The 25,493-nt window shown below is 45.6% G+C and overlaps 2 protein-coding genes across 2 annotated transcripts; one reads left to right on the forward strand and one right to left on the reverse strand.

Annotated features, from left to right (window-relative positions):
• The first annotated feature begins 4,105 nt into the window (after positions 1-4,105).
• Positions 4,106-12,126, forward strand: LOC122621033 (lysosome membrane protein 2). Its single transcript, XM_043798759.1, has 7 exons — positions 4,106-4,669; positions 9,432-9,523; positions 10,140-10,652; positions 10,708-10,868; positions 10,934-11,214; positions 11,278-11,396; positions 11,456-12,126. Exons 1-7 carry the CDS (start codon positions 4,633-4,635, stop codon positions 11,909-11,911), a joined length of 1,659 nt encoding a protein of 552 aa, XP_043654694.1. The 5' UTR covers positions 4,106-4,632; the 3' UTR covers positions 11,912-12,126.
• A 48-nt stretch (positions 12,127-12,174) lies between these two features.
• On the reverse strand, positions 12,175-14,816 carry LOC122621035 (transmembrane protease serine 9). Its single transcript, XM_043798760.1, has 4 exons — positions 13,981-14,816; positions 13,252-13,438; positions 12,511-13,191; positions 12,175-12,444 (listed from the first exon to the last, which is right to left on the reverse strand). Exons 1-4 carry the CDS (start codon positions 14,153-14,155, stop codon positions 12,189-12,191), a joined length of 1,299 nt encoding a protein of 432 aa, XP_043654695.1. The 5' UTR covers positions 14,156-14,816; the 3' UTR covers positions 12,175-12,188.
• Between the last annotated feature and the right edge of the window lie 10,677 nt (positions 14,817-25,493).

Below are 25,493 nucleotides of genomic sequence, written 5' to 3' on the forward strand. Positions count from 1 at the left end.
TATCACAACAACGTGACATCATGGAGCGGGTTCTCTGGCTCTTCTGGATGGTTATTAACTTAATATTTGTTATAAGCGTTCTGACTAATTAACGCTCTAGCCCCTACTTACTTACTTACTTGTGTGTTTTGTTTCTGTTTTGTCTCCGTTCTCTCCCTGCAACTGTCGATGTGATTACCGCTCCAATTAAACTCGTTAGATATTCATTTGCGACGGGCGGTAGCGTTTTATATTTAAATCTCATTTAAATCTAATTGCCATCCAGCATGGTTGGTTCCTCATTGTTCGGCTGAGAGTTTAGCTCCAGTTCCAGTTCCATTGCCGGCCGCCAATGTAGAGCACTCGCCTTTTGCTAATAATTGGAGCCAAGATAGGCGGTTACATGCGGTGGCTACTGGAAAAGCTCTCCCGTATGCTTACCTTGCGATCGACATTCATTACAGCATCCGCGAAGCGGACAATGTCTGGCCGAAGTCCCCTGAACTTTCCTGCACTTTTTGCTGTACTATCATTACCCCACGTGGAAAAAATGTGTAATAAATGATCAATTTCAATATATTTAATAATGTGCCTGTCCTTTGTAGCTATAAATAATGTATAAGAATGTTTTTCGTAACAGTCCTTTACAAGTAGTTCGATTTAACGTACGAGTGTATTACCCTATCAATGCCTGTTTTAAAAGTTAAATAGAATTGTCAATCCATTTCCCAACATTTACACATGATCCGTTCCTTAGAACACTTTGTTTCCAAAATAATGCTTAGTTAACACCTTACTTATAGTTATTCTCGTTTTCCTGGCCTCGCGACGGCAATAAACATCATATTTGATCAAAATCTAAAAGGTCGACATTTACACAACTGCTAATTAGTTTTTATAACGTTCTGAAACCTCAATTTTGGGTACAGTTCTATTTGTATTATGACTCAGCGTAGTTTTGGGATATTTTTAAGCGCCAAAATCAAATGATAGTCAAATGATAGTCTATATAAGACCTAGAGCAAATGCAAGTTTAACTATTCAAAGGAGCAACACCATTGTCGGTATCAACAAATGTGACAACATTGTTGCATCTGTTCGCTTGCCTTACTTTTAAATGTAGCTAATATATGTACATATAAACCTAGGTCTTCTTATTTACATACACTTAGCAAGAGCTAAGAATGCAACGTATCGGTAGTACAGCTTAAACTTGGTGAGTAACTCCAGCAGTTTCCTGCTGTGCAAGTTAGTAGTTAGCCGGGAATCCCCTGCACTGGTTCAAGGACATCTGCAGTCGAATGTTCCGCGTTGAGAATCGCTTGGCCAGTCGAGTCTGGCTGCCTTTAGGATTTTCCCAGCACCCAGCAGCAGTATCAGTATATGCACTTCATTGTTCTGCTGGCTGCGACTTTGCAGGGCTTTTGTCACATTCCATGTGCTAAATCGCCAGCGTCACTGGGCTAGTAAGTGGCTCAGACAATACTGGTGGCTGATAGATGCGGCGCTGCAATTACGGCAAAGTGCCTTGTTTTATACAGTTATAATTTTTAAGTTGCGGCCTGCGTTTTCGGACCTCAGACGGAGGGGCTTTCCCCACTTTCCGACTGTCCGACTTTCCCAGGCCTGTTTCGTGTCACTTTTGTAGTTTTGAAGTGGGCACAAGGCACATATTAGATTGCACGCCAGCCCCCAATTTCGGAGGAACAGTTCCGAGAGCCCTGACGTAGATGCTAATAATTCCGATCCGATGATCCGACCCGCCCCTTCCAGCTCGTTAGAAACTACTTGGGGTAATTGAGCGCCTAATGTATGCGAAGCAGTGTTTCAGCGGGGTATAAGGGGTTGGAGCAAATAGATCGCCTCTCATCTGTTTGGGACCAGACTTTTGGGGTTTTCCTCGCCTTGAGGATGGTCGCCAATGGGGAGATTGCCATTTGGACGGTCGCCAAACAATAGTCTCATTGGCAGCCAACTGATAATTGTACCTAAAATTTCGCAACTCAATAACAAACTTTGCATCTATTTGTGTGTGTCTTTGTTTGCTTTTCTAATCTGGCAAATATTGATCTACATCCAAAGGGTTAGTCAGATCCGTGGTATTCCACGTGAATTTTCCATTGTGACAGAGCAGCGTGGAGAAGAGTTAAAAGGGTCAGTAGTCAGTCGAGCGTCAAATTGAGTTCTAAGAAACTAAAATAGATATGGATTTTACAGTTTTTAATTTGTTTTGATCAGGTATGGGAATTTACTATTAAGACATTACATCTTATTGGTTCGCTTACACTAAAAGGTATTTTATTGATTTATTAGTGCATCCTAGTTTACTTAGTAAGTTCGTATATTTATAAGTTTATAGCAGTAAGGCATTAAGTTTATATTACTTTGAAGTCTCAAAAGTGTATGCTTAGGTCAGGGAACTTGTGTTTTTACAAATTGTAAATCAAACTAGCTTAAATTTGTCAATAAAATTAATTAAATCCCGTGCGCCCAGAAAACGTGTGTGCGATAAAATCTTTACAGCTCTTAGAAACTTTTATTGAAGCTCTTATAAACATTGCTGGTTAAAAAAGGTTTCTTCACACCTACTTTGTGGGGTAAATGTATTTATGAGGTTGAATAAGAAACTTGTTTTCTTTAATTATATATTTATGAGCTAGATTTTAGATTCATGGCAGGGAGGTGCTAGGGGCGAAACCTAAAATAGGTTATAGGCCAATAGAATTATTTAATAAAGCGATTATGCAATCCTTTTAACGAGAGTTGCTATTATCAGTTCGCAGATTGCAGGCCGACAGGTTTCTTAAATAACTGATTATGCAATCCTGCGAACGAGGACTGGCCTTATCTATCCAGGACTCGAAAGTTTTCCCCGATGAGCTTTTATTGCGAACTCAACCTAGAGCTCTTGGAACTTTCGGGGAAAGCATAAAAAGCGCCCAATGGAAAATGGGACTTTGGGATGCCCCCAATGCCATAATGGTGCCCCGCGCTGCCATAAACACAAACAACAATTAGCCGGGTAACAGCCGCCGTCCGGTGGCAAATTGCGGCACACATGCCATATGGTAGTTAGGAGGGAGCTCATTGTCTATTCGGGATCAGATCACCTAAGCGGTCGGCGCGGTGCCAATAGTCCGAAGAACCCCGAACAATGGCGGGCAATAAAACGAACTAAATGGCAATTCTCAGACAAATGTCTGGCAAAGATGCTGGGATGTTTGGGAAGGGGGTCCGAAGGAGAAATTAGTGTGGAGCGGAATAGGTCACGTTATACGAGTATGCTGCTATAATATGGAAATCGGAAAACTCGCTAGTCCGGCTAACTGTTCTTAGTCAGCGCGATCGGATCAATCGCATGGGCATGCCACAGATCTGTCATAAATATCGAACTAAATAGCGAACGGACGGACAATTATCAGAACAGCCACTTAATAGCTAATCGTTATTGGCTGCTAAGAATCAGAACTGGATGTAATTGCGTCAAGAAATGACTTTTAATTGCGGCTAAACTTCATGCATATTTATGGCCGGCAGCAAAAAGGGCACGGGCACGTGTGCGTGTCTGGTGTGCCCAAGATAGAGACCACCACCGCACCGCCGGATTAAATAGAGTCATTTGAGCCATTAAATTTATGAGAAGGCAATTGCGGCTAAGCGTTTCCCGTAGACAATGGCTAACCCCTCTCACCTGCGCCGATCCCCCGATGATCGTTCTAACCCCAAAGGGGGATTCTCGAGGGTTGGGTGCTGGGCGTTGGATGTTGGATCTTTGCATTTGCCCAGGGGGTTCATAGCCCCGAACCACAGTGAAGTGACTTAATGCTGCTCGGGGTTTTCGTTTTGGCCAACAAGTGTGTGCGAATGAGCGAGTGTGCGGCGCTTTAGCCGAGCGCGAAGCCCGAGCAGAGGCTTGAATGTGGACCGGTTGTAGAAAGGTTGAGATGCTAGTGCTAGCCAACTGCTAGCTGCTAGCTGCTAGCTGGTAACTGCTAACTGCTAACTGCTGGCCGATCCGATCTCCGCCAGACACTCGGAACTCGATCGGTTGAGAGATCGGGGAACGGCCCAAGAGTCCATATAAAGGTCCCCGCTGCAGTCGAGATCGCCGCATTAAGTTGTCAAAATTTGTGAGAATAGGAAGTGCGTGACAGTTCAGTACGATTCGAGACAAAGCAGCGAGACTCCAGCCCAGCCATCAGATCCAGCTCAGAGATATAGCCAGAATCGGAATCAGAATCACAATCAGAATCGGAATCAGGCAATAGTATCAGCTAACGCCCGGATCGGATCACATCGGAACGGGACTCGGGTGGACAGTCGACAGGAATCAAGCACTCGCCCTCGCAATCGACCTATCAACTCCTATGGAAATCCATATCAAAACAAATTAAACGGCTGCGGTTACCATGCAAATTTATCCGATCGTAATCGGAATTTCAATCACCCTCACAATCCGTAACGCGAGCGACCTGCTAATAGTTTAATTTGCGGCCATAAATAACAACACAAGAATTAATTGATTTTCGTCATAAATCAATAAATAACTAACTAGCCAGCCGTTCAATCAAGTGCAACCCGCTGAAAGGAGGGGGATACAAAATCAAAATCAAAATCAGATCGCGCCGGAGCTAAATTTTTTTGGGTGCTGAAATGAAACTATTTACCAACAAAAACCAGCGCAATGCAAGTGAGTATGAAGTATGCCCGATGAAGTCCGAAATGGCCAAAAGCGACCAGTGCGCTTAATTAAGCCATGTGGAGTGGAGACCATTGTCCGCATTGGTCAAAGCCAAAGGCCCATAAAAGTTAATTCGAACCGCCGTTTGCCGCCAAGGGAGCTGCTGCCCCCACGCGATCGTAAAAATGTCAACAGCCAACAAAGATCGCTTGCACAAACTGAACCGCCGAGGTGGACCAAAAGTCCACTAAAATCACTGAAATGTAGTAGGAATGGTGCAATGGATTTTAAAACGTTCGTGCATGCTAATCAAGGCGATATAAAATGGTGTCGAAACTTCCCATTCGCGTTCCTGGCGAAAATGAGAATGCTAATTACCGAATTACTGACAGCTGGCGGCACGCGTAAATATTTCGTTTTAATTTATTGCAAATATATGGATAGGATACGCATTCTAAAGTCCGCAGATATTTGGCTGCACGTCAGCTGTGAGCCGAAATTAGCAGCCAAATGAAAACGATACGGGCTGTGAAGAGAGCTTCACTTTAAATTGTATTAATTAGTGCTTTCTAGGGTTATCAGCTTTATTTTTATTTATTTATTTTTCACCACTTCGCTCTCGGCCAAAGCAGTTAACATATATTCAAAGACGAATTAAAAGGGGCAAGACATCGGATCTTCCGATTTGCATAACGACAAATGAGCCACCAAGGGCGTAGGGTTCTATACACTGTAGGTCAGTGGTGTGGGGTCAGTGGGGATTAATTGTAAGCAGGTAAGCAGGTAGGCAGCAGCTTGTAATGTGTACATAGTTCAATGTAGAGCTCCATATCTCCGGATCTCCGGATCTCGGGATCTCCAGTTTTGGCAAAGTCATCCACTAGCTAAATCTTCGGAAGCGTACGTGTGTGTGTATTAACGGATCTGAGGGGTAGTGCAATTAAGTTTGCATACATTAAGATTTGAAATGAAATCGGTTGTGACTGAAAATGTCACGTATTACCTTACCATGAAGTTCGATGATTTCAATCAGCATATATGCGCTGGGAAAACTGAAGGTGAACGCGATGATTGCCCAGCCCGGGTCAGATTGGCCCCATGATAAATGTAGGCGATATCGCTTGACAAGATGCTGACAGATCCCCCCAGCTCCGAATCTGAAGCAGAAGCGGAATGGGAGTCGTAGGCATGACTTGCAGAGATCACCGAGATCACCGAGAACACCGAGATCCAAGCCAACTAATTTGCCGCAGTGCGCCGTAAATCAATACGATAGATATTCAGCTCAATGCCCGATAAACAATGCAAATAACAGCCATTGTCCGGGCATTAGCAATAACAATATGATCGCCCGTGTAAAGTATCCGTTGGCAAGCCAAACAAATCGGATCAGCATCGTTATGAGAATGAGCATCTCCATCTCATAGGCATCATATGAGAACTGGGCATCACTGCATCACTGAGAATCGGGGAAGTTGTAAACTTGGCGAGCTACATACTCGTATTTACTTTTCCTTATTGGCGGGCATCTAATTGCCGCGAGACTTTGACTGCGACTATTTAAGGGTTTTGGGTTTTTTCGGTTTTGGCGCTGATTAAAAGCAAATAGCGACAGATCTGGGATTAATCACTAGCCAAACACAGGCAAACACAAACATCGTCATAACAGCTATTCGACTATGAGTCGATCGCCACATGCTGCGCTGCTAGGCAGAAAAATCACAGTGCGGCCGGAGAGTATCTGTATCTCTATCTCTATCTGTATCTTGTGGATAACCGAGTGCGAATCTCGGCGCCGAGCTACAGAGCTATAGCTACAGCTATAGTTTACGGCTATAGCATACGGCTATTTGCCTAATTTATTGTCGTTTGACGGAAGTCGCACACACACAGCCACACACACACACACCTGTCAACCGGCGAAGGTGTTCCGTCAGAAACAAAACAAATTCATTCTTGACTTCAGTGGGTCAGCACTGCTGCTCCGATGTGCCGCTTTTGCTGGTCAAAAATATAATAAATGTGTATATTTGTATGTGTATTTTTTATTTTATTTTTTCCAGTACCGCAGCGTGCACTTGGAGTCGAGTTGGCTTGCTGGGTTCATTTTCAGGTTTTTAATGCTGCCCGGCGAATTGCACCGAACTTGAACTTCAGACCGCTGCAGAGGCAGTAGTCGTCGCCAGCCGTCAAGCGCATACTTAGTAACTGATATATCCGATCCCGCCTGATACTGATATTGAGTCGACTACTGCTGCTGCTGCTGCTACTACAGCATGCTAGTTGCTGTTTCGCTGTTTTGCTTATTTGCTGTCGCAAACAAGTTCACAGCTCACTGAATCAGCTGCTGCGATCGAGACAAGCGTCTTTCATTCATGATGCCGTCCGTGTCTTGTGTGTCTTGTTGTCTTGTGTGTTTTGGCCCGCCAATCTTTCTATCGTCATCGACGATTTGGCGGCGGACTTTGCCTTTTGCCTCGCCGGTGCAATTGTTGCGCAATGCAAGCTCCACTTTATTTTAATCATTTCTTTTTTTTTGCCAGCCAGCCAGCCAGTTAGCCAGTTAGCCAGCCCAGCTTGTGGAGATTTTCGTGTCGTTTGGCCACTTTGCGTGTCGATTTTGGCATTGGTCATTCCATTGCAGCAGAATAATTTTGGAGCGCTTTGTGTGCGGCCTAATTTATGGGTGGGCCCTCAGTTCGGGAATTTCGGCTGTCACACTCAAGGCAAGGATATGCATGAGTATCTTAGCGCACACCGCGCGAAAAAGTATGAATTTTTTATGAAATTTATACGTATTTATTTAGTTTGAGCAGGAAAGCGGAAAGATTGCAAGACAAATACATATATACCTTGGTAGGTATAGATACTAAAAGCATTCATTATCTGTAATTTTGCATCGTTATATTTAACCACACACAACTTTCTCACTTTTAAAGAACATTTCCTGAGTATATTTATAAACACAATATTTAACTCGAGTTCTGGGAATTAGCACGAGAAGTGATGGTGGAGAAAAAGTAAATATTTTTAGATAATATACATTCCTTCTTACTGTCACAAGATATTACAACTTGATGTTTTTCTGAACTTTTTCCATGAAGATCACGTCATTGCCCCAACAATATTTGTTTTTCCCACAAAATAATATTTTGTATGCATTGAAATAACAATCTACATCGCTTCTGACAAAAATGAAAGAAAAATATAATTTTTTCCCGTGCACAGCGTATTTCCTATGAATGGGAAATATGTTTGGATTTCTGGTTTCATCGGAGCCATGCATAATTTGCCATGTATCATTGCGGTTTGTTGGTTTGTTTTGATTGTGAAGTCTTGAACCTATTTATGACACCAAAGTTGACACCAAAGCGAAATTGTTAATGAGTTTATGCTGTTTGCTTTTCGATCTCAGCCGCACATCGCAGACGCTGTGGGATCGTGCCATTTTGGAGCGAGCTAGGGGCGTGCTAGCCAGTTCATTGATCTTGGCAGGTGCGCCTATCTATCTATCTATCTATCTAGATGTACATAAGTATCTAGCGGTCGCCGCTTTCGGTTTCTACTACTTCTACTTCTATCGAAACAATTGGGGATTTTTCTACTTTTGTTTTTTTTGCGAGAGCTCGCTAAACGATTTGTACCGATAAATGGGTTACGATTTGGGCTGCCTTTGATTTATGACCGCCTACAAAAGCAAATGTGATTCTTCATGGAGTGGCCATGATCGCTGGAAATCGGGCACAGGAGAACTGGGTGCGACCACGCACTGGATTAGCTGACTTCCTTCCGATTTCCGGGCATTTTTTCGAGTGCGGAAGTGAATTTCACCGGCGCAAAGACAATAATCTTGGCGCAAGGTGAGAACAAACGTGTTTCGGTCGTAAAATGAGTGATTTCACTTCAAGTGAATATGGGGGTATTGCAGCCTAGATTGATATGCTTCGATTGCCTTGCCCATCTTCCGTACTTTTAATCAATATTCTAAACAAGGTCAGTGGAACTGGATTTCACCGAGTTTTCTAGGAGCGGCCTTCTTATCCAATTGGTGTAAACAGCACACAAAATCAGTCGCAATTCACTTCTCAGCCTAGTAAATTTCCTACCCATGCCAGTGACAGTGGGAAATCAGCTATATTTAAGGTGTAACCATAAATTAAACAAATATTTTTTGTTTACCTTTATGCCAAAAAGTCGGCGGTTTTGCAAAAAACCTGTTGGCAGCTGTAGGTGTTTGCTAATGCCGTCCATAAACGAATAATATGAGCATTAAATTTAGACAATATATTTAAATTGCCGGAAAAAATGTCCCAGAGCAAGGGCACTTAACTAGAATTATGGCCATTTTCGGTGTGTTTTGATTTGTTTTCTTTTTCTGAGTGCACGTAACATACGAGTATCACCTTCCTCCGCATCTGCGATTATAAAATCGAAGAACGTTCATTGAACCGCCACCGAATTCGGGCATCGTCATCCTCATCGTCTGCCGGCTGTAGTCTGTCGTCCGACGTCCGTCGTCTGCCGGTTGTCATCGTTTTGTTTATTAATTTTTGGCCTGGAGCCGCCGTTCCTGCTCCTGCCATTGAGGCAGGTCGCGGATCTCGGCCGACCCCATCCACTTCGATCCGCCGCCAAGGTCAATGGCATGATGGACATGATAGACATGATGGGGGGCGCACGCTATCGACAAACTGGAACCGCACAAAACCGAAAACCAGTTCAACTTCAGCCGACATGACCATAACTCACCCGCTGATCTATTTTATTGCAGAGCTGTTGCGCAGCGCCGCCCTCGGGATGACCCTGTTGTTCTTCGGTTCCCTGGTGATCATCTCGGATCCTCTTCAGAGCATCCTGGACACGGTAAGTAGTATGGAAGTACCTCTTAACCTCTTAAGGCTGTTGAAATAGTAGAGTGCTGCTGGGGTATACGGGTGAAATCGGTTTGTTATTGTCGTGTCAATTAGTGACTTTAATCACTTAATTGTAAGCGGTGTGCCACTAAAGTGGAACTTGTATTCTGTCTACCGATCTGAATACTAGTAGATGTCATTTAAATAAAACTACGATCTACATCTACACCTATAAATACATTTGAGATATCCGGTATAATCGTTGATCTTTTGATTCATGAAGAAAATATCTTGTTCTTTTCATTTGGATTTCCATACTACTATCATATTTTTTCCAAAATAAAATTTCTGGTTCTTTTAAATTTTCCATTACAAACTGCTTAAAAATGCAAAAGCAGCATATGGCATTGTATTTCATGAATAGAAAATGGTGTTCATTGACGAATCCAATTTATTGTCCAAATTCAAGTTCGGAAACTTAACAAAAGGTCTTTCCGTAGGCCAAACAGAACATGGGCATTCAATGGAAATCCAATATAACCATGGTTATTTAGAAGTAGTAACATTAATCGAATATTAAACAAAAAATCTAAAGGAAATACCTTTAAATGACCTTTATATTGCAGCAATTGAGCTTGAAACCCGGCGCCCTGCTCCACCGACTTTGGCTTGTGCCACCGTTGGACGTGTACATCAATGTGTACATGTTCAACTACACCAATGTGGATGAGTTCACGTCGGGCAGAGCATCCAAGTTGCAGATCCAGGAGGTGGGTCCCTATGTCTACAAGGAGGTCTTGAGCAACCACAATGTCACCTACAATGAGTCCAACAATACCATCACCTATACGCCCAAACGGGAGTATGTCTTCGCTCCGGAAAGATCCGTGGGTGATCCTAAGGTCGATCGCATCCGGGCGCCCAACATCCCACTGATGGGAGTGACCACTCTGGCCTCCAGTCTATCGATGTTCGCCGCCCTGGGACTGAGTGCCATTACCAGGCAGCTGAACTCGCAGCCCATGCTGGAGATGAGTGTCCACGACTACATGTGGGGCTACGAGGATCACCTGGTGGAGCTGGCCTCTCGGTTCGTGCCCAATTGGATTGACTTCTCCAGCTTTGGCATTATGGAGAAGGTAAGGCCTTTGAATTTATTTCCTTGAAAGTTTTTAATTGATAATATATTTGCAGCTCTTCCGAGAGGGAAATGAGACCAATGTGTTCAACATGAACTTGCCGGAACCCAAGGACAAATATGGAGGGAGGATGACGGATGCCCCACGTGGTTATACCGTGGACAGCATCAATGGGGAGCGTGGCTTCAAGGGATGGCAGTACAACGAGGAGACCAAGTAATTACTGCACACCCATCTCTTTAGAGTGAACTATCTAGATCTCTATCTTCTTCAATCTTTAGTGGCACCATGTGCAATCGCATCTGGGGCAGTCATGATGCCACGCTCTTTCCGCTGGACATGGATGAGAATGACGAGTTCTTTCTGTACAGGCGAACCTTCTGCCGCAGGCTGCCGGTGAAGTTCAATCGCACCACCACCTATAATGGCCTCGATGCCTTCGAGTTCGTGATGGACGCGGACTCCTTCGACAGCGAGGTGGACAATGCCAACTCCTCGTGCTACTGCAAGAACAACCGCTGCCTCAAGAAGGGTGTTGGCAGCGTGTCACCCTGTTACTACAGTGAGTACCGCTGACCTCGATCGACATCAGCATTTTTATTTACTGACTCTTGTCCAATTCCAGACATTCCCTTAGCCATTACGTATCCGCACTTCATGCATGCCGATCCCAGTCTGCTGGAGCCATTCGAAGGCCTGCAGCCGAATGAGTCGCGCTTCACCTCCACCTTCGTGGTGCAACCGGTGAGTTGAATCGAAAGTAGTCCAGGTTGCTCAGTGCAATAATACTTCATGGGTTTCAGCAATTGGGAGCTCCGATGCAGGGCACCCACCTGCGCTTGCAGGCCAACCAGGTGGTGGGCAAGGTGAACTTCAACCGGATGATGACGCCCTTCGAGAACATGATCCTGCCGCTGCTGTGGGTGGACCTGAACATCGATGTCCTTTGCCTGAGCCTGCGTCTGCTCATCCATGGCATCAAGTGGGGCTTCCCGCTGCTGCAGTGGAGCGCTGCTTTGGGAATGCTGCTGGCCGGCGTTTACCAGCTGTGCAGCGCCCTGTTGCTCTGCTTTTGGCCAACAGCCAAGCAGTTCCAGAAGGTGGATCAGGTGGAACGCGGCACGGCGGTTCAGGTGATTGGAGTTGGACTCAGTTTGGCCACCGGACTGCGAAAACCCTCGGTTCCTTTGGACCCTGAGGAGCAGCACCACCTGCTCTTCGGCGGCGGCAGCTTCATTCCCAAGATGGCCAAGACGTAAACCGGCGGAGGATCGAAATGCTTACCTCAACTCAAAATGGGGCAACACTGTGATATTTAGGCTTAAGATTCGGTGTAAATTATTGTGCTCATCGGAAACAACTTAGGGAACGTCCTTGCCTACGTACTAGTTAACGATTACTATATGTTAAGCTAGGGCTACAGTTAGAGTGGTAACAGTAAGCAATATACAGCTGAGCTTGCACTCGATAAATACAGGTCGATAGCTATGTAAACTACGTATCTATAACTACGTATTGATTGATATACGTATTGATTCAGTGGGTGGCGATCGTGTCCTCGATCCACTTCATGTAGTACGAGGCGCGGGTGTAGACGTCCGGAAAGCCCTCCAGGGCACAGCCCGATCCGAAGGAGGTGACCCCCACCAGAATCCAGGGTCCGTCGCGGCTCAAGCGGCACTGCAGCGGTCCGCCGGAGTCGCCCACGCAGGTGCCGCCCTCTCCGTTCAGCTTGCCGGCGCACAGGTGGCCTCCGTGGATGTTGACGAAGCTGCCGTAGGCATCCCTGCACCTGCAGAGAGGTAATAGGAACATGTTATCCAATTTGAAGAATTCACAGGTGAAAGAGGTCACTCACCTGCCATTCTGGTGCAGCGGCACCTGTGTTTTCAGCAGCTGATTGGAGAGATCCCCACTGATGTTCGCCTTACCCCAGCCCGTGGCCACGCAGTCCACAAAGGCCATCTCCTTGGGCTCATCACTGGCTTTCAGGTGCTTCTGCTCCGCAGAATCATCCGACTCCCGGCGAGGACCCAGCTTCATCAGCTTGTCGTTGCGTCTTCGCGAGCGTTTGTGGCTGCGCGGGGAGCGTTGCGCCAGCGCCTGCCGCATCCTGCTGAGGATTTTCATGTTCATCAGCTCCTTCATGCTGGGGGCCGTGACGTTTCGATAGCGCCGGCGACTCTGGACGCTGCGCAGGAAGTTGTCGATCTTTTCGGGCACATCCTCTAGCTCCAGCTGCTGGATGAGCACATCCTCATCGGCCGATGAACCTGGAGACACTGCCTCCGACTGCGCCTGATCCGGCGATTCGGCGAGGAGAAAGGGCAGGCAGATACGCCGGACATTGGAGGCCCTGGTGAGATCCGCTGGCTTTGAAAGCTTCATCAGCACCACGTCGTGCCTGAAGTTGTGGTAGCGGTGGTGCATCACGATCTTCTCGACGGGAATGCGCTGCTCGTTGCCCGACTCCACATCGCGATCGTGCTCGCCCAAAACCACCGTCCACAGCGGTGGAATGGGCAGGTTAAAGAGATCGCTGGGTAAGGTATTTCACATATTAAAATCCGGTGTGTGGGGCTTCTGTTGATCGACTTACTTGTGAACACAGTGGGCGGCGGAGAGGATCCAATGCTGGTGGATCAGCACCGCCCCGCACCAGTGGCCCAGGAATCCGAGCGAGGGATGCAGCAGCTCCAGGGAGGCCTGCCAGGGGAACTGGCCCTCACTCGTGGCAGCTCCTGAAATAATCCGTGGACCTCTACGCGCCGGACGACAGCCACAGTCTGCGATAAAAGAAAAACCAACATGGTCGATTACATATGTTGCCAGTGAGATTTAAACAAATTATTAAACGTTGTAACAATAGGTCTCGTTAAAATTTATTTACTGGTTATTTGGCTCGTACTAGTGCAATACTGAAAAACGTGATTAATTGTTTCATCACCTTTCAAAGTAATGGCTTAGTTACGAGGTGTTGAAATGCGAATGGGGATCGATCAATCTAGTTTACGCTTTTAGCTTCGCTTATTAGCATACTTTTTAGATTTAAGACTCATTTGTATAAAATCATGGAAAAATATGCGTAGTGTAAGGTTAGCGACTTCAGTTATGGGACTAATATTATTTTTAAACCTTCTATAACACGAACTTAATTCGGTGAAAAGTGATACAGTTATGTACAATTTGAATATAGAAGGGATTTCGCTGAATGAAATCTTGTTAATACTTTGGTCTTTGCTAATTTACATTGAGTAGTAGACCTCAGACTAGCCTATTCCATTGAAATTATTCCATTATTGGTAGCCCTCCATCGTTTTGTACCCACCCGTTTCGAACTGCATAGAAGGGGGCAGCAGCAGGAGGAGGCACAGCCAGACCAAGGTCGTGGTATTTGCCACCGGGATCTGCCAGTGGCATTGCGAGTGTGACCGCGACTGTGCCCGCGACTGTGATTGCGACTGCGACTGGGATTGTGATTGTGATTGTGATGGCTTCATCATCTTGGTGGCCGCTCCTCGGGCAGCTGGCGCAGCTCAGCTGCTCAGCTGCTCATCGCGCGCATGACTGACCCACAGAGGCCGTTTACGGATCGTATCTCTATATAGTATCTGTAAGTCTATCTGTATCTGCAGCTTTGTCCTGCTGCTGATGACCAGATGCTTTTCACTTTCACGCTGCCATTCAAATGGGCGGGCGGTCGAGGGTTTTTCTTTTTCCGGGGATACTGCCTCGGGGACCGGGCACCGGGGACCGGGAACTGGGGTCGCAGGCGGAGGCGGATCCCGTCTCGCGTCTCGCGGCCCAAGCGCTTTTTTCCGGCCTTAAGTATTATAATTTACGAGGTCCCCCAGTTTCGCTGCGACTTTGTTACTTTTCTTTCCACGAGCGCGCTTTAATTAGTCCGCTGGCTGGGCGGCGACGACATGGCGAATTGTGCGCAGAAGCTGGGCTTTCGGTCTTTATCTTTCGGCCAGAAACTCGGGCTCTCCAGTTTCCACTCTCGATTATATAACGACTTTAGATGCTGGCTGCGCCTGCGGCTCGACGTTAATAACGGTCACTTCGACTGCTTTTAGTTTTCGTTTTCGTTTTTGATTTCGATTTCGTTTAGCGCGCGTGCGCCTGCGCGACAACCAGCAAGGTTTGGACTTTTGACGGCTTTTGATTTGGCTTTCTGGCTTACTGGCTTTTTGGCTTTGGCGCCAGATGTGCGAGTGCGAATCGCTGGGGACGAGCGCCAAAATGCAACTGTGCTATGCTCGGGTTTGCCAGCAAACATTTACCGTTTCGACGCCAGAGCGGCGCAGACGTCGCCGTCGACTGCGTTGTGGCATGCCCCCGCTCCAGCAGCAGCCACAGCAACAACAGCAGCAGCAGCAACAACAACAACAACGACTACACCAACAGAAGCGCAGCCAACGAAAGTGAAAAGACAGCGAGCGGGACGGGACGGCGGGGGGCAATCAAAAGCCACATAGACGATGATGGCCAGCTGAGATGGCGTTGGGAGAAAAAAGGGTAAGTTGGCCCGGCTCAACCCACGGAAATCATTTACCGTGGAAAGCGGCAATACAAGGGAATAAATTAGGCGGCAAATAGTGATTATTTCGCTTTATTTGAGCACTGAGCACTGAATGCAGCATAATGAATACCCCTAAAGATTTCATAATTTCAAGCTTATTTCCATATTCATCCATGGTTGTGTATCATGTATAATAATGATGAATGGAGGAACTTCGTAGTTTTGATATTTATTTCCTGATAAAGCTCGAACTTTTTACTTATTCATTGATTTAACATTGGTTTTATATTTAAAATGTTCTACTTTAATATTTGATTAATGTTTTCGTATGTTTGGCAAATTCTTATTAGTATTAAATAAAAACGTTGACCAAACACAATAGGTGATTAATATAAATGGACACTTGATTTATCTAATTAATCACGTTAAACAAACAATTCGGTCAATATCATAGTTTATTTATTCAATAACAGTACAGTGCACAAGATACGGGGCCAAAAACACGCGAAGAATTGTTAAAACTAAATGAATAATTGCTTGAGTGATTTATGTGTACGCTGAAATCACATTTTAGCATATTATGAAGACATAGTTGTTTTTGTAGTTTTTGTGTTTATCCCAATCCCTTGAACGGATAACAAATTAACCCAATACGAATATTAAAAACAAGTCGCGAGTTTGAAGTGCTGATTGCTTTCGAGCAGGGCATTGTAACTGCCAAGTAAATGTAAAACTGTAGTAATTGCTAAATTAAGTCATACAAGTGGGTCATTACCATAATTATTTATTTATTTCTATTTTCGTTTTAGCATGCTTATAAGGCGACTCTGCTGTGAGAAAAATACTGATGCCTATGAATTCGTTTTCGACGTCAGAATAAGCCGCACATACTCGTAAGTACGTTAGATAAGAGGGCGCAACCATTTGATCTCACATTCGTGACGCTGCCCCAACGATTCCACCAATTATCTAATCTATTTTAAATGCGAACGACTGCAGAGTATAGTATACTATATAGTACGATATGCTAGGTCGTGCAACATTGGATTGTCTCCGATATACTTGCACATAGGTTACATATAGGACCCGCCCGGTCTGATCGATCTGTTTTGCTACCCATTAATTGCCGCCCGAATGCCACTTTGTGTCATTGCGGCATTCGGAGTGCATTTTTTCCCTACTCCCGGCTGGTTATGTGTGCCATTTAAGTGAGTAATTAGCGGTCAGCTATTCAACGCCTGTTTCAATGTAAGATGTCAAGTGATTAGTTTAATTGCGATTAGTATAAAATATGCGCATAATTCCGGTCTGTCCCCAACTGCCGAGAGTGAATGATGTGGCGTGTGGCTGCCCGATCCGGTGGGCAAGTGAGTGTCTGTATGTGAGTGCGATTTACTTTCGTTTTCATTACGCGACGAAGGCAGCAACATCAGCAGCAACAGCAGCAGCAGCCGCAGAAACTACTACGACTCGAATTCCGTGTTGATGCACAAACTCATAAGTCATGTTGCTTGTAGCTGCACCACGGCAACATACACAAAGCCAATGGGGAAGTTGTTAATGCAACACCAGCAACACTGACAGCAACAGCAACAGCAACAACCAAGTGCAACAGCAGCAGCAACAACCAAGTGCAAGAGCAACTGCAGCGACTGGGGAAGTTTGGTTTGTGCAGCCGATTGATCATTTAAGCCAAGGCGCTGCCTGTCAATTTGTTGTGGTGGGCGTTGGCATTTGTTCGGCATTTTCGGTTGTTGTTCAATTAAGAGGCGCCTTTTGACGGCGCTGACTTGCAGCAGCAGCAGCAGCAGAAGAAGCAGCGGCACCCGCCGGATAATCAAAATCAGAAACTTGAAGTCCCAAAATCGCTTGCCCAATCGAAGACAATTTGAAGAAAAGTTCCCCTCAGCTCCCCTCGCTCGACGACCGTCTGGTGGGAACTTTCCCGCCGTGTTGCGAAAATAATAACAATAATGGCTGTGTGCTTTGGCATTTAATTGAAATCGTAAAGCAGTCGGCAGTGGCAGAAAAATAAGTTTTTACGCATGCCCCTGAGCCCCGATGCGATGACAATCGGCGGAAGCCTTGCGGGTCGGGTCAGGACGGCAACGCGTTGCAACGCTCGGTACCAATTGGTCAGGCCAGACAAGCTGCAAACTGGGCACGTAGATCAGCTGGAAACGGAGTTGGATTCGCAGTCGTCGAAGCTGGAGTCAGAGTCGGAGTCGGAGTCGGGAGAAATCGAAGATCGGGACCTTGAATGTGCCTGATGCGGAGGACGCAATTTCTCTCTCTGCTGCAGTTGCCGCTTGTTATTCAATTGGCCGTTGCATCATCACTGCGGCAACACACGCACGCACACACGTACGTGTGTGCCCCTCGAACGGCGGATGCGCTGCGAGGGTTCGAGAAACTCGACCATTAGACAAATGGTAGGCCGGACAACTCAACTGATCAATATCGGGCAGTATTTGCATGCCAGCAGCACCAGCAGCAGCAGCAACTACAATGTCTTAAAGATGCGCGCATCACCTTACCAACAAACAACAAGCAACAACATCGGGCGCTTTCCACCCGACCGGCGATCAGATGAAAACGAAAGTGCTTCAAGTGGTTGGCCAGCTGTTGCTGCTGCTGCTGTTGCTGCTGCTGCTGATGTTGCTCCTAGCAATGTTGCTGCTGCTGCTCAAATTTATCTACTGCCTCGGCTTGGTTGCTGTGTGTTTCCTGTATCTGCAAGTTTATGTTTGCTGGCCTCGTGTAGCTGCTGTTGAAGCTGCTGTGTTGCATTGGGCTTTATACCGCTGTTGCCACTGAAATTGCAGCTTCAATGGCAATGGAATGGCATGCCACACGCTTGCCACATGCATTTGCAAACTGTTTTGCATGGCTTTAGTCAAACAAAGAGACGCTGCAGACAGGCAATTTGACTTTGCCTATGCCCATATAATTAATTGTTTTATTGTTATTTCCTCTCGAGTTGAGTAACTGCCAGGGGTTACAGCCATCGACGTCTATATCAGCCATTTTCCCTGCGTTCGCGTAACAAACTCGTGACAGCACAGCAGCTGAAGCAAAAGCAAAAGCAGAAGCAGAAGCAGAAGCAGAAGCAGAAGAAGCCGAAGCTCAAGGGTAATTAGTTTGACAAACTCTGAAAGCAAATGTTGCTGTTTCGGAGTCTGTCTAGGGTTAATGTACTTGTCATGCGGGTCTCACTTTGGCCACCCAACTGGAACCCAAAGTTCTCAACTGATTTTTGCCGAATTTCGAGCCCAGCTAGTTGAGTTTTCACTTTAATTATACATGTTGGCTGTAGGTGTTGTAATGTTTGTTTTTACTTTTCAAATATACACTTAATACTTTTCGGCTAATTGCCATGCTTCTGGGGTTATTATAGGGTATAGTATACTTTGTGATTTTATGTGTAGCTTCAGCGCAATACGTAGGCATTGATTCTTAAACTATAAAATAACATTACATAACTAAGCTGTAAAATATAAGTATATTACTACATTAAGCATGGAAGTCGTTGGGCAAAACTCTTCCGAGGCAAACTCAATTAATAATTAAGCAAATGCAGGAAACTAATGAAAGTTAATTAAAGAGTTATTTTTAAACGTAATGTAGGCATTTTAATTTAGTATATTTTTTCAGGTCCATTTCGGGTGAAGCCACAATTTAATTTTACACAAGTGTAATCAGTTTCGCCTGCTGGAGACAGCGTCTTGCTAACGTACCATTAAAAATTGGACATTTATCCTCTAGGCCAGAGTATTTGCTTTTCGTCAAGCAGAGAAATGATTTTACTAGTTTGTGTTGGCCGTGTTTGCGCGTATTTGATTGCAGGCAACTTAAACAATTAGTGGGCTGTTAATGCAATAAATTTGAATTAACGTGCATCTGTATACGGCTTTGCAGTCGAGGCAAATCGTGCGGAGCTTGCACCGCGAAATTCCGAACTCCGAACACCGAATGCCGTCCGATCAACAGGTGTGGGAAGCCCCATAAAAACATAATCACAGATGAGCTCCCATTTGGCTAACCAGCTACCCAGCGGCCCAGCTAACCAGCTTTCCTCTCTTTTCGCCAGGCGCAGACAATGGGACTGCGAGTGGATCGGACTGAGCCGACTTTCCACATCTGGGCTAACAAGATTGCAGCAGTGGCTAAGGGCCCATTGTGTAGGGGTTTTGGCCCGGCTTTTTGGCCATTCCGATCGGCCGGAGTGCTTTCCATCCAACAGGCCACACAAGATGCCAAGATGTGGAGATGCCGCCTAATAGCGTCTCTTCTCACCTGAAGCGGCAGTCGAACTGGAAGCTGTTTCTTTTTATTAATAGCAATTAGTTGGATGGCGAAAAAAGGCAACAAATAATCGTACAAGTGTATGTGTATCCACGCTGCCTGGAAGTGGCGGCCTCTTGTTTGTTTTCGGCTTTCTTGCTGCACTTTTGTTGTATTTTTTGATTTGGTTTATCCGCGTTTTTCCTCGCTTTTCTTCTAGCGGTTGTTTTATGTGGCGCAAAATTTGCGGTTTCCATGTGGCGCTGATGCGAAATCGCTGTAAATGAACCGCCCCGCCACTCGACTCCACTGTGTGAGCGGAGATATATGCTTGTCAAGTCGAAAATTATTCGCACCGGCACTCGGACGGCTTGAACTCGATTGAACCCATTGCGAACTGCGAGTACGAATCGGCGACTCCCCCGGGAGATTGTCGAATATCAAGGTGAGTTGAAACTAAATACGAAAATTATGTCATGCTGGTCCGAGATGATGGCGCACTGCAGATGGCACAGTCAGATAAAGCCAATTATCCATCGGATAAGTAAACAAACAAGTAAAACGGGCAAAGAAAAGCAATAGCAGTGAGGCTGCACAATTACTAATTGCATTTTAGATTGAGGCCTGTCAAAAGCCAAGGCAATTGCAGCAAATTTGATTTTCAAATGAGCCTGCAATCAGTGGATCAGCCGCCGCTCGATGACAACCCACCCACTTACGCGGGGGTCTGATAAGAGAGCCCCCTCCTGCTTATCAGTCCAGCCGGCGAAGGAACCCCTACGGCCAACAATTGCTCTTATCTGGCAAACATTTCGTTGTTTCGTTGCTTCGTTGAAAGTGACGCAGTCTCAGATACAAATGCGGCAATTGCCCCGCCCTGCCCTGCTGTATAAAAAAAGCAACCAGGGAAAGACGGCCGCAGTTTTTGTTTGCCCAAAATTCTTTGGCAATGCTTGGCCAGGCCATGTCATAACCTTAGCCTAGACCTCACACATCACCCAGTCACCCAGTCACCCAATCCCCTAATCACCCACTCGCCACATATCCCTGCCCCTGCCCCCGAAAAAGGACACCCACTCAGTGGCAGGCGAGGTCGTCGGAGATATAAATTACCATAGTCAAGTGGAACGGTCTGGTTTGGCCTGCCGCTTCCAACATTTTTGGCCCAGAAGTCGAGCCCCACTGCTGACTGCTGACTGCCACTGCTGGCTTTTTCATGGCTTCCGTCGCCACAGTCGTTGCCAAAATCAATGAAATTTTCAGCTTCCGCTGTCATTGCGCCCGTCCCGCCCGACATTCGAGCCAAGTGGGGATTGTAAAATTGGGCCGGCGAGGCAATAATTGTTATTATACCATCCGTTTGTCTGGTATTTATTTAGCATATGTGCTTGCATACGGGTATTGGCAAAATTTTAGGCTAAATCGCCAGGCAGAAGGACTTGTCATTACTCTGGACTGTTTGCTGCAATGTTTACATATGCCAAATAATGCTCAGAATTCCTTTGGTAACAATATTTTTTTTAGTCTTCGAAGGCTCTGAATTTCACAGACAGTATGGAAATCGTAAAGAAGCATTATGGGAGATATGGAAATCGTAAAGAAGCATTATGGGAGATACACCTAAATTGCACAATTTTTATTCACACTTGATAAGCCATGATAAAAAAGTATCCAGTTTGATTCATTCTTCATATTAATTACCACAAACATAGTTGAAAAATCTTTCCTTTTTTTATTAAATACCCGATTTGTTAAAACAATAAAGTAATTTTCCGGGTAAATGTTTATGCAGTCCGTGAATCAATAAGAAATTCAAAATCAAAATATATAAGCTCTTCATATATTTCGGCATTGGTTTATTCACCGATGATTATTTATAGCCTTGTTTCTATGGCAATAATTCGGTATTTAAATAGCTTCTCAAACATAAGATAATCCCTGCTGATATCTTCTGCACTATCTTAGCGAATTGTCAAGAACATGTCTCATCAGCTGACTGGGAGATAGTAGATAGTGTTTAATGTTTGCATTCGCCTACGATAGCCACCAAAATCGTTCTTTTTATAGAGCATTGCCGTCGCACTGAGGCCCAATTTCTAATTCCTCATGTATTTAGTATTTTGTTTGCACTGCTTCCTGGGTGTAAGCAAAAAAGAATTCCGAATTCCTTTGGAAGGTCAGCTGGGCCAAAAAAGTGGGCCTAGTGGCAGTGGCGGTGGCGGTGGCGGTGGACAGGCTTTTGGCGAGTCAAATTAAAATTCAGTTTATGTGGTCGGAAGAGTGGAAAGCTCAGGGCGTTATGTAAGCCTTTGTTTTGTGGGTGGGAAATGTAATAATTCCGAAATGACCCTCAAAGCAGGTGGAAATAATTGCGCAAGCGTTTCCAAGCGTTTCCACCCAGCCGGCGGTAAATTGAATTTGGACCGCCTGAAAGGAAATCTGCAACTGCAGCGAAAATCTCGGGTCATCAATTCGCTATTCGGCATGCAGCAAGGATGCGAAGGATCTGGGTCTGGGCATTCGCAGTGCTGCGACTAAACTACACGAGACACATTCCGTTTGGCAAAACATAAATCTGGCAGCCAACACACACAAGTGTGCCCTCCCAAACCCAAAAAAACCCCTTGTTTTCCCCCCAAAAAACAAACACACAAACAGCGAAATGAGAGAACAAACAAATAGTCAGAGATGCGATTGCGACTACAGACACAGATACTGGTGCAGATGCGGATACAGATACAGATACAGATACGGATACGGATCCAGATACTCCTGCTGCAATCGCATGCAGAATTGCTGAAAACATTGGAGGACATGTGTAATTTCTCACGTGCAACTGCGGGGTCTCCTTCTTTGTTGATTCCCATCCCGCCACTTTACCACTCTTTCACACAATTGGGGGAGAAACGAGCGGGCGGAAGGACGCCCAGCTGAAGACAAACAAAATGCCAAATGAAACAAACAATAAAAATGTTTGTATGTACGTAGCAGCAGCAGCAGCAGCAGCAACAGCAGCAGCGAGCATAAAAGCAAAGTGCTTAAAAAATAATAGTAAATTACACAGACAAGCACCGGCTGCCCGGCCACGACACGCCCCCTTTTTGCCACACAGCCACACAGCCATGCATGACAAGCTTGCGTTATTTTTGGGGCAAGCTGATTTAATCCCGGGCTGCAGGAGCAGCACAAGCAGCCCAAGCAGCAAACAGCAAGGACGAGGGCGGTGGGCGGGGGGCGTTGAAGGGTTAACGCTTTGCTCACCTGTCCTGGCCCCAAACGGCGCAATTTGCAACGCCCCACCTGGTGAAGTCGGTGGGCGGAGGTCCTCTGGCTGGGAGATGGAAATTAGGAGGGGTCAACGGAATGCCCTAATGTTTTTTCGGCTGCTCGCCTTTCGCGGCGCATTTAAATTCAAAGGGAATTCCACTTTCGGCGGATTATATGCAATTTCCTCCGCCGAAACACGCAAATTGTTTTACTCGCCATTCGCGATATGAGAATTCATGGCACATGGCTCAAGTGTTCCGCTTCTGATTATGCCAAATGAGATGATTCCGTCGAAATGGCAAAATGGCAGTGAGTGCTGCTGCAATAGAGGTAAATGCAATTTGGCTTAAGTTGCCCATGATGGCACACGAGATTTGCATTCGGCTTCAGCCAGCTCTATTATTTTGAAAGTACTGCTGCGCGTGTGCTTGATTTTTTACCCAGCTTATCTCAGTGGCATCAGTTTGCACAGGGTGCAAATGGAGTTTTATATATGAATCATAAACTTTGCGCTGCTCCAAGATAAATGATTTATTTTCTTCTATTTTTTTGTTTTCACAGCGTCCAGAGCCGGAGACTCATCCTCGGCTGGGATACAAATGTTTTCATTAAATTCGGTTTTCGGTTTGTTCGCTGGTTTCTTTTGTGACCCGCTTTGTTCTCGACCGCCATTTTGGGTCCATTGCTGCTGCTAGCTGCCTGCCACCACCCACCACCCTCTTTTGTTGCCAAGCTGGAACACTAAACAATACAGCAAAATTACTTAATTTCATGTTGGTCTAATCAAGTTGCCATTGCCATTGCCGAGCAGGTAAGCGACGAGTGTGTGGCTGGCACGGAACGTCCTCCACACAAAGGTGGCCAGCGGAGCAGGAGCAGCAGCCCCATCGGCGGAGGAGGAGTGATGAGGGAAGAGGGGGGAGAACGGTCCTGGGTGGCAGCCCCGCTGTACTGAAATAATTTGCCGTTACCGTGCACCTTTAATGTTCCTACACTTCAAGGATTTTCTAATTACCATTAAAAATGGTATGCATTGTTCAAATTTTAATTTACGTCTTTTACTACTGCTACTAAAAGGAAGGAAGGACTCTTTTCTGTTTTGGAAGCGTTTCACAGAATTTATACGAGGGCTAACACAGGCATTGGATTTATTGATTCTTAAGCCATATTTTTCCTATCACTGCTGAGCATTAAACTTTCGTACAGTTTGACCCACTGCAATAAATTCATAATCATATATCCTTTTTCTGTAGTTTTTGTTCGTTGCTTGACTGGGTTTCGGGAGCAACTACACACTTTTCTCAGTGTACCTCGTCCGCTCGTGTGTGAGCCACAACGGAACGTTTAGTGGTCCCACTTATGCGGCGGAGCAAAATGAAGGGAAGAGGCGATGCAGACGTGGAATGGAAGCCAAAAACCAAAAAAAAACAACATGAAATAGGTGGACAGCTAAACGCTGTGAAATGGGGCCAAACGCTAGAAGGCATTCAAGATTTTAGTGGGTCTTTGGGCAGGCTCATGTTAATTTCAAACTGTGTCAATGTCGGCTTCCGTTTCCTGCACACACCCACACACACAGACACACTCACACACAGGACGTAGCCCTTGGCCACTTGAGATGCAAACAGGTAAAAAGGCCACAAATTTAAACATTTGCCTACTCCAACACGCACCGCCGCTCCCACACATATTTACAAAAGTAAAGCAGAGAAGCAAGGTGGCCGGAACGAAACATTGGTAAAACGGTCATCTGCAATAAGCATCTGCTGCTGCTACTGCTGCTGCTGCTGCTGGAACAGCGTGAAAGTGGAACAGGCAGAGGCTGCAGGACACCCGCTGGGTGAGGAGCACAGGATGTGGGCCAAAAAGGCACGGGGCGCCTGCTCCTGGGGCGCCTGATAAATTGGTAGCGACATTTCAGCCGAAACTTGACAATTAACAGCTGAAATACATGAGCTGTATATGTCTGCTTTGTGTAATTAAAAGCCAAGCAGACAGCCTGGCAATTGCTTGGCTAAAATGCTTCCATTCTTCCATTTTTTTCTCCTGCTCTAGCCATTTTGGTCGGCTGGTGGTCCACTCTTGGCCAAGATTGAATGCGCCACCAAAAATTATGCCGCCAAGTGAGCCTCTTATTGCTGCTACTGCTACTGCCACTGCTGCTCTTGCAGCAGCTGTTTTGGTTGCCTTCTTCGTTGGGCCAAATTAACTTTAGCCAAGTTGAGCCCACAGCCAGCCTATGTGTGTGTGTGAGTGTGTGTGTCCGTGTTGGCTTCCTCTAAGGGAGTGCATGCCTGTGTGAGTGCTTCAGTTTATTGTGTGTGTGTCAAGGCTATGCTAAAAATTTGTCCAGAACATTTGCACATTTTGATTTGTTATGTTGTGGTACACTGCAAACAAAGTCCACGTATTTGGGGGGTTTTATTGAGTCTAATTTACATTGTCTACAATGTGCTCTTAGGTGTGAACGAAACTTCATTTCTTAAAAATCCCTTGGGTCTGTAAGGAATGTATTATGTTGTTTTAAGTTGGAGTACTCTTTACTGCAAGCTGGCCAAATTTGATTAGTAAATAGGCTAAATAAGTTTACCAATGGGTTGCCTTCGTTTCGGCTAATAACGAAATGAGTAATATTGCCTGTGTAATTGTATTCGTAAAAGAATTGTGTTTTTATGTAGCTTAAACTTTGATTTTTCGATGGAACCAAGTTTTGCGATAAAAGAGGAAAGCCTCAAGAACAGTTCCAGTTTTGGACAGTAAACCAG

This window comes from Drosophila teissieri, chromosome 3R, assembly GCF_016746235.2.
Source record: "Drosophila teissieri strain GT53w chromosome 3R, Prin_Dtei_1.1, whole genome shotgun sequence".
Lineage (NCBI taxonomy): Eukaryota > Metazoa > Arthropoda > Insecta > Diptera > Drosophilidae > Drosophila > Drosophila teissieri.

Coding starts and splice junctions, on each gene's coding strand:
- LOC122621033 (XM_043798759.1), top strand. CDS start 4,633: ATGAAACTATTTACCAACAAAAACCAGCGCAATGCAA. Junction 9,524..10,139: donor TTCAGAGCATCCTGGACACG/GTAAGTAGTATG, acceptor TTTATATTGCAG/CAATTGAGCTTGAAACCCGG. Junction 10,869..10,933: donor CAGTACAACGAGGAGACCAA/GTAATTACTGCA, acceptor TTCAATCTTTAG/TGGCACCATGTGCAATCGCA.
- LOC122621035 (XM_043798760.1), bottom strand. CDS start 14,155: ATGATGAAGCCATCACAATCACAATCACAATCCCAGTCGCAGTCGCAA. Junction 13,192..13,251: donor GCCGCCCACTGTGTTCACAA/GTAAGTCGATCA, acceptor TACCTTACCCAG/CGATCTCTTTAACCTGCCCA. Junction 12,445..12,510: donor CCGCTGCACCAGAATGGCAG/GTGAGTGACCTC, acceptor ACCTCTCTGCAG/GTGCAGGGATGCCTACGGCA.